This window comes from Glandiceps talaboti, chromosome 2 (assembly GCF_964340395.1).
Source record: "Glandiceps talaboti chromosome 2, keGlaTala1.1, whole genome shotgun sequence".
Classification (NCBI taxonomy): domain Eukaryota; kingdom Metazoa; phylum Hemichordata; class Enteropneusta; family Spengelidae; genus Glandiceps; species Glandiceps talaboti.
This window is the reverse complement of record NC_135550.1, coordinates 2,157,100-2,169,541: the sequence shown is the minus strand read 5'-3', so window position 1 is coordinate 2,169,541 and position 12,442 is coordinate 2,157,100. Positions and strand designations below refer to the sequence as shown.

General features: G+C 36.0%; 1 protein-coding gene across 1 annotated transcript in view; it reads right to left on the bottom strand.

The window, feature by feature from the left end:
- LOC144453507 (kinetochore-associated protein 1-like) overlaps positions 1-9,245 on the bottom strand; it is a 52,659-nt gene extending 43,414 nt beyond the window's left edge. The window contains exon 1 of the mRNA XM_078144820.1: positions 9,114-9,245. Within this exon, the coding sequence (XP_078000946.1) occupies positions 9,114-9,245 (132 nt within the window). The remainder of the gene's footprint in view (positions 1-9,113) is intronic.
- Between the last annotated feature and the right edge of the window lie 3,197 nt (positions 9,246-12,442).

The window sequence follows — 12,442 nt, the reverse complement described above, 5'->3', positions numbered from 1 at the left end:
GCGCCCCTGAACAGAACTTTGCCTGGATTTTGGCGCTCTACAAATTATTTGATTGATTGATTGATTGAACCAAAGTGCATTGACCTCACACCAGCAGGTTACGGCATTGAATCGTTTCCACACTCAACAACAGGTGGGGGACTCGCCATCATCTTCAGTGATAAGTTCAGTTCTTGCATCGCCTTTCAAGATAAATTCTCCTTTGTTCACTCATCCTATAAATTGGTCCAGACTTCTTTGAAATTACTGCAATGGACTATCCACTTTTTCTGTCTTTACCATCCACCACCAAACTGCAAAAACAAACTCACTGATTCGATCTTTCTTGCTGAGCTTCCCGAACAGCAATTCTCTCACTGGTTCATCCATCATCTTAGGTGACTTTAATCATTTAAATGTTCATTATGATACACCAAGCAATTCTACAATGTCAAGAATTACGGATCTACTTAACACATTCTGTCTCACCCAACCTGTCATGGAACCTACATGTACCCACAATAAAGGTCATACTCTCGATTGGTTAGTGCATACATGTAGATCGGAAAGTGACTTAGTACAGTCTACAATGGTTTCTAGTGCTATTATGTCTGACCATCTCTGCGTAATCAGTCACCTCAATGTGGCGCTACCACCTTCATCAATCACTATGTAGATGACACGGAACATTCACAATGTAAATCACACTGTCCTCATGGAAGACCTTCACAGTATACTACCTCCATCTGATCATTTATCAGCCCACGATCTCGACACTAAACTTCAGTCAGTCATTGATAAACACGTGCCACTAGCACTAAAGCCGCAGAGACTTTCATCTCGTCAAAGTGCTCTTTGGTATAATTCTATATGCGACAGACTGAGAATGGCAAAACGACAACGTCATCGTGCTGAGCGACTGTGGCAACAGACAAAATTGACAGTTCAGAAACAATTATATCAGGATGCAAAGAACCATGTTACAGATCTTGTACATAATGCCAAAACTGACTACTTTTAAGCAAATAAAATCACAGAGAGTCAGTCAAGCAAGCAGCTGTTCAGTGTGACTAATCAACTACTTGGTAAGGAAAAGAGTTCTCCCATCCTGACAATAATTCCTCTCCTTGAATTGCCGAAACAGTTTCTCAGCTACTTTGATTCCAAAATCAAATCATTAAGAACAAATCTTGAGGGAAACATCCCCTCAACACCAGTCCACACCAAGCCCTGCTTTCATGGGTGACCTCTTAACAAGTTCACACCTGTTTCAGATGACATACAGTAGTTAAACGTATTACTTTCAACTCAGCTGCAAAAAGTTGCGATCTCAATGCTATGCCCACCAGTCTTTTAGTAGAAATGCTTAGATGTCTTATTACCATTCATCACTGCGATCATTAACGAGTCTAACACTTCTACTACCTTTCCATCCATCTTCAAAACTGCTCTAATCACACCTCTTCTCAAAAAAGCAACTCTCAATCGATCCAAATGATCTTAAAACCTATCGCTTTTCTTTCAAAAGTCATCAAAAGAATCATCCTTGTGCAGCTTTTCGATCACCTTACCCATACTAATCTACTCAGTTCTAAACAATCTGCTTATACATGTAGATCTCATCACAACACTGAAACGGCTCTTCTAAAGATCGTGAATGATCTTTTAACATCTTTAGACAATGGTGAAGTAACCATCTTGACCCTGCTAGACCTTTCAGCAGCATTCAACACATAGACCACAGTATTCTCCTCCATCATCTTCAATACACATTCGGAATCACTTAGTACAAGTACTTAATTGACAAGTTACAAAGAGCACAGAATGCTGCAGCTAGGCAGCTAAGGCTCGTATGCAAAACTAAGAGAACGGATCCTGCAGAACCCCTCCTGGTGCGACTTCACTGGCTGCCAATCACATCTCGCACACATTACAAATTTTCAACAATCTGTTATAATTCGACTACTGGTTCCGGACCTAAATACCTTAGTGAACTTCTTCACCAGTATTGCCCCTCAAGAAATCTCAGGTCCTCTTCTGATATTCGTCGTCTTCGAGTACCGGATGTAACCACAAAATGCTTTGGTGAAGGATCATTCTCTTTCACCGGTCCATCCCAATGGAACAAACTCCCATCCAGCCTCCATTCTCTAACTCCTTGTTATCTTTTCACTCAACACTTAAATCTTATCTCTTCAAGCAGTAAATCACTTTGTCATTATTACTTACTTCCTTTCTGCTTATGTCCTCTGCACCTAGAGCTCGGTGAGATTAGGCACACTACAAATCGCCTTTATTATTATTCATGAGTAATGACTTAATAACGAACCATATGTTCTGGAGTATTCACTGTACGTGTGTATCTAACACTGATCGGTGACTAATACTCTGACTTATACCTGACTTGTCACTGTGAACGAATGTCAATGTGCCTACATACATGTATGCCTGTTTATAGGGCCATTCCCTTGAAGCAACAGTATTTTCTGACCATATCAAGTGAGTCCAACAGGCAAACATAGCATGAACAGCAAGCCTTAACAGATGCATACACTAAGTGAATGTGAACAGGCAATTCAAAAGATCCGTGTAAAAGTTACTAGTCTCATTTAAAACCACTAGGATAACTAACTTTTGAAGGAGTTAAAGGGCCACTGCAATTCTATTTCTTTCTTTACACTAATATGTTCATACTGCCCCCTAATGAAAGGAATGTATGATTAAATGTTGATTTATTGCATGCGTCATAAAGAAATGGGAGGGGGAAAATTTGTACCTCCCAGCCTGCATCCTTCGACTTTTTTTCGTGTCACATGTTCAATTTTTCTCACTTTTTGCCGCCGAATGCAAATAGCTCTTACTTAGCAATGCCTAATATGGCAGCCGCTATGGATATGTATGTTGACCTTCAACATTATGCTAATATATTGAACGAAGTAAACCCAGAGGACAAAGAGTTTTTCGCACGACAATTTCTCGACGGTGGTAGCGATGATGATGAAGAATTTTACGTTTTTGAGGGAGTAAATTTTGTCCTATGACATACTAGTATCGAAAATCCTCCGATAACTTCGACTTTTGGACTGACATCGTCAATGGCTGGTCCTGCGATCGCGCGATCCTGCCGATGACAAACCACAGATGCCAATGTCGTACGATTACTCCAGAGTCCTAGGTTGGTTTACATGAACTGATGAAGACGTTACGGCAGAATCTACATCGTTGTCTTTCGTCACATTTTTGTCAACAGACGAAGTGTTGGATAAAATCGTCTGTGAGACATATCGTTATGCTGCTATCTGTAGATTTATACAATGTATGTATGCAGTATTTGTATATATGATATATGCAAATTTGTTTGTATTTACTGTAAACATCGAAGGACAGTACTTGTTGATTTTATGATAAATATTTTACCCAACACCCATACTATCTGTCTATTACTTTTTACAGCTAATTTCCAATTGTAATCCTTGTATTTATCAAAAAACTAAATTTCACATGCTTTTTTGACCAAAAACATGTGTTTTATACCAATTTTCCCCAATTCCTTGGTCAAGTTACAAATGTACTGACCATACATTCATGTAAATTAAAATTCAATATTTCATAATTATTGATATACTTGTAGATGAGACCATATCCCACCTGTTTTGGTGTAAAATGATCACTATCGTATATCCATGTGATATTCAATATTTGTGGCATTAATTTTATGCCTCTCATAAAATTGTAATTTGGCCACACTAGTTGACAAATTGAAAAGCATGTACACATGTACATGTACAATGTCCTGTGATTCTTTTGATGGATTCAAATTGAGGCAGACTCTCAAATGAAATGAAAGTGTGTCAGGGCACTATGCATTTATAAAATATGATGCAAGACCTATTTGTTGACATTTTTTGCTGTAAGACGTAATGAATTTTTTTTTTTTTTAATATTTTGATGTTTATTGAACATTTTCAAAGAAAATATTTCACAAAAACAGAAGACAGGCACAGGACGAAGAACAAAAAAAGAAGAAAAGGTTTACAGATCAAAAGAGGGGAGTAAGACACACAAAAAAAGAAGTTGGACAATTTTATAAGGAATATATAAATGCCAATAAAAGAGAAAAACATCATGTAGTTTCCCAGATAGAAGTGAAAATATTAAAAAATAGTTCATTTTCGTATTTTCTGGTGTCATATTTCATTAATCATAACGAAACACAAAATAATAATACTGTCGTCGGAAAAGCCACTACAAGTGACAATCAGCTGGAATGAAAACAAAGTACGTTTGCACATTTGTATTTGTGCATTTATTGTCATTTTTAGACTAATTTTCCTGTCACATTTTAAAGCTGTCTATCTCTATGTTTTTCAAAATTCATGAATGAAGAATTGTAGTACGTGTGGATCTGAATCGAATGATATACTGGGTGCTTAGGCACATAGTAAATTCCTTGACAGAGATAGGATTTGAATGTTTGTGTAGTTTTATGAAACGTAAATATGAGACAGTATGCAGCAGGGTCGTAAATCTTTACCTGTATTTTCTATGGACAATCGGTGCCGCGGTGGTGCACATGGACGGTGTAATACGTATCATGCTTCATGTTGGCACAACATTAGTCAAGTTACGTGTACACCGTATGCTTGTAATGCTGTCACTCGGTAAATTGTATCATGTACTAATATTATATTCTGGCCTTTGAGTGAGAAATGAGACAAATAAAATGTATAACTAAGTAAATGTATGTACTTGCACTACTAGTATATTAATTGTGATTGTGGGATGGCTGGGTTGTAAATCCTCATACTTTTAATAGTCTAAATTGTGATTATGATATGGCAGGGTTGCAAACCACGATAAGTAAACAATGTATGCCAGGACACTATGCAGAGAGCAGATAAACTAAGACTCACGTACAAATGTACGCTATGCTATTACGAGCATGCACCAACAACTCTGTAAATTATATATACTAAACCCTGGCTTGTGAGCAAAAAGAAAAAGACAAATAAATTAATGACTGAGTAAATTTTATTTCTTTTTAATCATTACTTTGGGACAGCAGGGACGACGCGATAGCCATCAGATATTTTCTTCAAAAGTGACGTATACAACATAATGCATGTGTAGAACCAACAACAATGTATGTGTCGGCACCTACCGCGCCTTCGATCTCCTCGCATACAAATCGTACTGCATTTTGGGTAATCGGACGTGCCGTGCACTGCGGGGTCAAAACTTTATTCACATGATTTACTGTTTGTAATTTGTAAAATGGTAGACTAATAAGTATGGTCACTAGTGTACACTAAATGTTTTGATAATAGAAGAAAACAGACATTTTTATTATCTTATATTATTAATATAATCAATGCCAGTATTCTTTGATGACTTATTTAAACTAAAAAATAAGGTACATGTACACTATATAGGAGTTACCCTCTCATGTCGTTTATTTTCCTCGAGGTACATGTGTGTTGTTTATATTTTCATCGACCTCGATCGGCTGTGTACCACCGGCCCTGCAATGCATGCCCCTAAGGCTGCTTTCACAAAAACTTGTTGGGGGGGGGGACACTTGAAAATATATGGATAGTGTGTGGGAGGGTACCTGAACAAATGTGTGTTATGGGTTGATGGGGGGGGGGGGGGAGTTCCTGAAAATAAATTGACATCATGACTTTTCAAATAAGCTTTTCAAATGTTGGCCTTCCTTTTTCAACAACAACAACAACAACAACAACAACAACAACAACAACAACAGCAGCTCACAACAGTTGCTCACAAGTTAGTAAAATGAAAAACAAAAACAGTCAAATTTTAATTTTCTTTTAATAAACTGTTAATGTAATGATAAATTGAAATGGACGAATTGAGTGGTACAGATTGTTTTTTGTCTGAAAATACCAGTGTCTTTCATGTACATGTACACTACTATCTACTGAAATTTGGTTCATTTAATGTGTGAAATTACCTTTACACTGTACTGAAAATATTCTTTGTGACATGACTGTATTTTGGTTTGTGGTTATCACAATGATATGTAACTTTTTCATGTAACTTCTTACTAGTATTAAATGACAGACAAATATGACAGACAACATTTTACATTTGCAGCTCTTGGAAGTTAAAAAAAAAGAGTTGGAAAAGGTTCATCTCAGCCTGCCATCAAAATGTAAAAGATGCACCTGCACTAAAACATACTTGACAATTATCAAAAGCTTCTGTGCAAGGTATTTTTTCATCCTATAGATATGACTATAATTTTCAACATAAACTTTTAATAACACATTCTAAATATTTCCTAAAATTAGCATATTGGCAACGTCTGCTACATGTGAAACAGAAGACAATATCTCACAAGCTGAGTTAACAGAGAAAAAGTAAAATAAGTTTTTTGCACATACTTTTCAACTTTGCATGAATATACTATTACTTCTAAATATAAAGATAAATAAATAAACTTTGACATAACTCTCAATATAAAGTTACCCTTTAAGATACCCTAAAGAGAATGATGATACAGCTAGTTCCAACTCTGATGAAGTTGAAGGAGAAATTGGAACTGATGATGATGATGACAATGCCATGTTTATATACACAAGATCTGGAAGGAGAGCTACCACTTGGAAATCAAAAATTTAAATAAACACATTCTGAGACTTTGTTTAAAATCCTGCATTCACCTTTGTAATCTAACGTCAAAACCAGTCCAATAATCAGGCTCTTACAAGGTAAATGTATTACCAGGTTCATTAAGATATACAATTACTATGATAATAGGGCCATCTTAATTATCATTACCACTAATATATATCACTTGATTCCTATTCTGTTAGATGAAATGTGGCTGGCATTTTTTAGTCATACATTTATTTTCTTTTGACATTATATTGAACTAATTTACATCAAACAAGAACGGGATACTTGGCAATGCATTTTATTAAGAGTTTTTTCAGTGTTATTTAGAACCAATTTGATTTCTTTTAGCACACATTTAGGAAACTGAACTGGAACAATACAGTATAAAACTCTTTTTAGATAACATGTGCATCACAATATTTGCAAATACAACTAAAATGATATTCAACTGTAACACTACTAGTATAATGTACTAATATCTTCACTTGTAGTATTATTACTACATGCTAAGTGAAGTTTATCCAAATCATTTTTTATTGATGAACTTTGTAAACTATCAATAAACTGTTGTTTAGAAGTATCATCCCAAATGTATTTACTAGGAAAAGGAAGTACACCAGAAAACTTATCGTTAGAATTAAACAAATGTGACACTGTATGAAGTGAAAGACCCACAGGACAATGATCAGAAAGATGAGACAAACCAAAAAACTTTAAAATACTGGACAAGATCAATCAAATCTTTTGAAATAATGCCATAGTCAACAATGCTATAGCCACTATATTTATAACATGTGGGTTTACCATTCAGATCACCAATAGTCCTACCATTTAAAATTAGTAAATTATTTTGAATACAAAGATCAATCAACTCATGACCAAAATTATTACTACAAAATTTACCACTATCCATGGAAATTCTTTCATAAATATCATCGGGAATGAAATCAATTTGAGAATTACAAAAATCAACATCATCATCACGAATATAATCTTGTAGATTGCCAGTACGAGCATTAAAATCACCAAGCAAAATTACATCCCCACACGAAGAATAACGTAAAATTTCAGACTGTAGCGAATCAAAATAATCATCGCTAGAATGCATAATAGAACCTTGTGGAGGTATATATACACAACAGATATAAATGTCTCGAACACATGAAAAAGATTTTTTATCCAGTTTACACCAAAGACAATCTGAAATTTTTTAATCCAATTTCTGAATACCACTCTGTAAAATTGACTTGAAAAAGACAACAGATCCCCCAGCAGCACATTTACTACGTTTATGACGAAGTGCGATCAGATCTGAAAAAGTTATAGCCATTCAGTGAGATATCAGGCGATTTTGAAAGCCAAGTTTCTTGCACAAAAAAAATATCAAATTTATCAACAATATCTTGAAAATCTACATCATTACATTTGTTTGCAAGACCACCCTGAATATTCCAACTTCCAATACTAAGTGACGTTGGACTCTTATGACAAGAATTCGTAATATTATACCTATTCTTACGACAAAGACACATTATAAAAAATGTCAAAGCCACACAAAAAACCACAAAAAAAAGTTTGGAATTCAAACAATGATATTGGCATAAGCTATTCAATTAGAAGTTCACCCTGAAAGGTAAGTAAGCATGCAAGTAAAGTGGCCAAACTTCAACTAGGTTCCAGGAAAACCAACATTAAACCTTCAAAACTGCAATCTAAGTAGAACAAATCCACAACTAAATTACATCTTCAGTACAAGGATGTGTACCTGATGCAAAAATTGAAGTCAAGCAAAGATGATTTTCCCCCCAAATCACTAGCATCACCGCTACACTAGCTAGTATGTAGATGCTCGACTAACATGACTAAAACCGACAAAAGCTCTAAATGAAGACTTTATGTCACCTACAAAAAGACTGGTTCCTTTCTCATTAATATGAATTCCATCACTGTGATATACAAATCTACTTCTACCCAACTTTCTGTGTTCAACAAAAACACAGTTACTACATGCTTGTTTCACTCTGACATTTATATAGTCGACATCAGCATTCCAATGAGAATCTACACCATGAAAAGGTAAGATGCCTGACATAACAATGATAGCATTTGGACATATATATCTGGCTTCCTTACACAACAAGTAAATAAGCTGATCTACAATTACATCACTGCTAAAATTACCTAAATCATTAGATCCTACATGAATTACAACTTGCCTAACTTTCTCACTATCTGAAATACGAAGCAAACTAGTATGCGCTTCATCGATTGTATAAGCTCTATATTTAATACATGACTTGTACTTATCAAATTTATCAGTGTCAATGTACTTAGTCAAAGAGTCACCAATAATAACAGTATCACAATACTACATGTACCCCAGGCTTTCAAACAACATGGATTGGGTTCAAGGCTGCATGACAGTGACAGGCTGTATAACTAACAATTCTCATGACAATCCTAAAATAGTTAAATCGTGAATCCGTACGTACCTCTTCCCTTTCCTGTGGTGATATCATAGCAAATGTTTCCACTTGGTAAAGGGCCGTTCCACTCTCGTTTCGAGCACCAAACATGGTTGTCTCTTCCCCTTCAAAACCAACGTCAACATTGTTCCAAGACATGATGAAACCCAATATGACTGGATCGAATTAGAAATAGGCTAGATGGATCAAATCGCTACACCTGGTCGCTATTATCTACTTGTAAACAAACAGTTATTTAGTATTACCATGGATGTATTAGGATATTTGGGTAGAATTACTCCAAGATCTGGCTGACATTGCTTTCTTTCGAAGTTGGCGCGCAGGCGCGACTACTTCCGCGTCACAAAGGATTATGGGAAAAGTTCTCACGTACTGATACTGTGCATGGGGCACTATTAGGGACTGGACAGAAATTACGGGGGGGGGGTGGTGTTTAGGGGTGGGTTACTATTTTTTGCTCAAGGGATTAGGGGTCACTGATTTTTGTGCATACATTTAGGGGTGGGTCACTGATTTTTATGCAATAATGTTTTAGTAGTCAATCAAATAAAATAATCGTTTATGAACTCAAAACTAAAGTGTGTGTGCAGGAGTAATAAATGGAAGGAAACTCCAAACACCCATCAATATTAAATAAGTATATGACATTGCGTTTACCATATAACCATAGACCCTACACCAGGGTGTAGGGTCTATGATATAACCAACTATGGGTTGTTAGATCAAGTTTGTTAATAAATGGAAGCATTTTCAAAAGCTGGTTCAAACTTGATTATTTCGTTTGATGTAATAGATTGGTTTAAAGGTCAGTTAGCCAAGTGACCGGTTTGTCAAGTTAAAGTTATTGCAGGGAAGACATTTGCGATGCGTTCCCGGGTCGATACTTAGTTGACCCTTGTTTTAAGACGTTTCGGACCGGCTGTTGGGTCCTTCATCGGTCGCAGTTCTGTCTGAGACAGTGTTCTCACAAATGTTTGGATTCATTTTTAATTTTGTTCATCAAACAAAGATGCTAGTATTTCGACCATAATATGATCCACAAGGCGTTTTTTCAGCCTTTAGAGGCAAAGAACTTTAGGGACCGGTCAGTTTCTTCGGCCTGGGGGGGGGGCATTACATCAAAGGCTATGAATAACCTAAACATTGCCTTATTAGAAGCAAAAAACTGCAGATTTGCCTGGAGGTCACTCGTGCATTCAACCAACAACCAGATGCACCAACAACCTTTTTACTGTCATAATGGTATTAAACTTTTCATAAATATTTTCACCCTATTCTAATTTGAGATGATATTGTCTTTTAAAGATGTGAAATGTTTTCCAAGGTAGTCTAAAATTGCCTTAACTCCAAATCTCCCCTACCAATGATATTAGATGTGTTGACCTTTACTACATGCCTTGTATATAATGATGCCATTTATCTTGAGTACAAGTTAAACGGTGCTCTTGGTGGTATTAGTGATTGGTGTACTGAAAACAAAATGTGCCCTAACATTGACAAGACAAAATGTATGCTAATTACAACTAGACAGAAACGAACACACTTGTCACGTAGTGACTTGAATGTGAAACTGGGTGATTATGATATTGAAAATGTTCTAAGTGAAAAGTTGTTGGGAATAGTCATAAACAATGATTTGTCATGGTCTTCACATGTAAACAATATTGTGAAGAAAATTAAATCTAAGTTATATCTCTTGGCGCGAATAAAGTGCTTCCTTCCAGAATCGGCACGGCGGCAATACTATAATAGCTTTATTTTACCTCACTTTGATTACTGTCAGGCAGTATGGGGCTGCTGTAGCAAGATCGACAACACCCGATTAAATAGTCTACTGAAACGTTCCATGAGGCTTATTTTAAATTGCGACGCCGGCATATCTCCCACTGAGATGCTAATCAGGCTAAACTGGTATCCACTCTCCTATCGTTACAAATTTAATAATGTTGTTTCAGTTTATAAAGCATTACATGGCCAATATCCCACTTATATCAGTCGATTACTTTCACCATATAGACCTAGTCGGTCTTTGCGCTCAGTTACAAATCAATCGTTACTAGTTCCATTTGCTAGAACAAATGTTTTTAAGGAATCATTTCGAGTAGCAGCGCCTACACTCTACAATCAACTACCGGCTGCAATATTACTAATATTAGAAGTTTCAAAATTGCGTGTCATAAACATTACTTTCAGGGTTTCATAGATGACAATGTAAATTTTTAGTATGGTCGTATTTTTTCTGTCACTTGCTGTCTGTATTCTGTCTGTTGGACGTTTTGTGCCGTTATTGCATTTTTTTGCAATTTGTATGTAGTCTCCTTTTCTGTCATTGTATTTTAATTGTTCTTTTTTGTTCTCGACCCTCATGAAAAAAGGCTGTTACCTATGAGGCTATCGAGTTTAAATAAAGTTTATTATTATTATTATTATTATTATTATTATTATTATTATTATTATTATTATTATTATTATTATTATTATTATTATTATTTAACTGTTTAAGAACATATTTCAACCCTATGTAAGTTATAAAGAATAGTTTCTGATACTTGATGGTGCTGTCTTGTAATGCATGGATTGAGTTATTGCTTGAAAGGGTCTGAATAGCCTAAATATTGGCCTTAAGAGTAAAATTTCTCCAGGGCTTCTAGAGGGAGACCCCCTTGGACCCCAACGAGGTGGACATATCCCAGTCTCAAGCTCTCCCCCTCTTACTGTCAAGATGCTATCAAAGTACTGGTATATTTCAAAAGTATTTCAACCCTATGTAGTTGCTTTTTACATGTTGGTGCTGTCTTGTAAAGCTTGGAAATTGTTGTCTGAAAGGGCCTGAATAGTCTCAAAATTGACTTTTCAGAGTAAAAATCCTCCAGGGTTTCTAGGGGGAGACCCCCTATGACCCCCCCCCCCCACATTATGATGTACACATCCCAGTCTCAAGCTCTTCCCCTACCTTTTACTGTCAAGATGCTATCGAACTAGATTTCAAAAGTATTTCAACCCTATGTAGTTGCTTTTTACATGTTGGTGTTGTCTTGTAAAGCTTGGAAATTGTTGTCTGAAAGGGCCTGAATAGTCTCAAAATTGACTTTTCAGAGTAAAAAACCTCCAGGGCTTCTAGGAGGACCCCCTATAAGAGATGTACATATTCCCTGCTCAAGCTTTCCCCTACCTTTCACTGTCAAGATGCTATTAAACTCCTTTTCAAATATATTTACCCTGTGTAGTCAATAATTATAAATATGATAGTGCTAACCCGGGATCTTATAAAGTATATGCAAGACAGTCAAGCAGTCCACACTGAGTCACGATCAAAAATACCTGTCATGTGAATA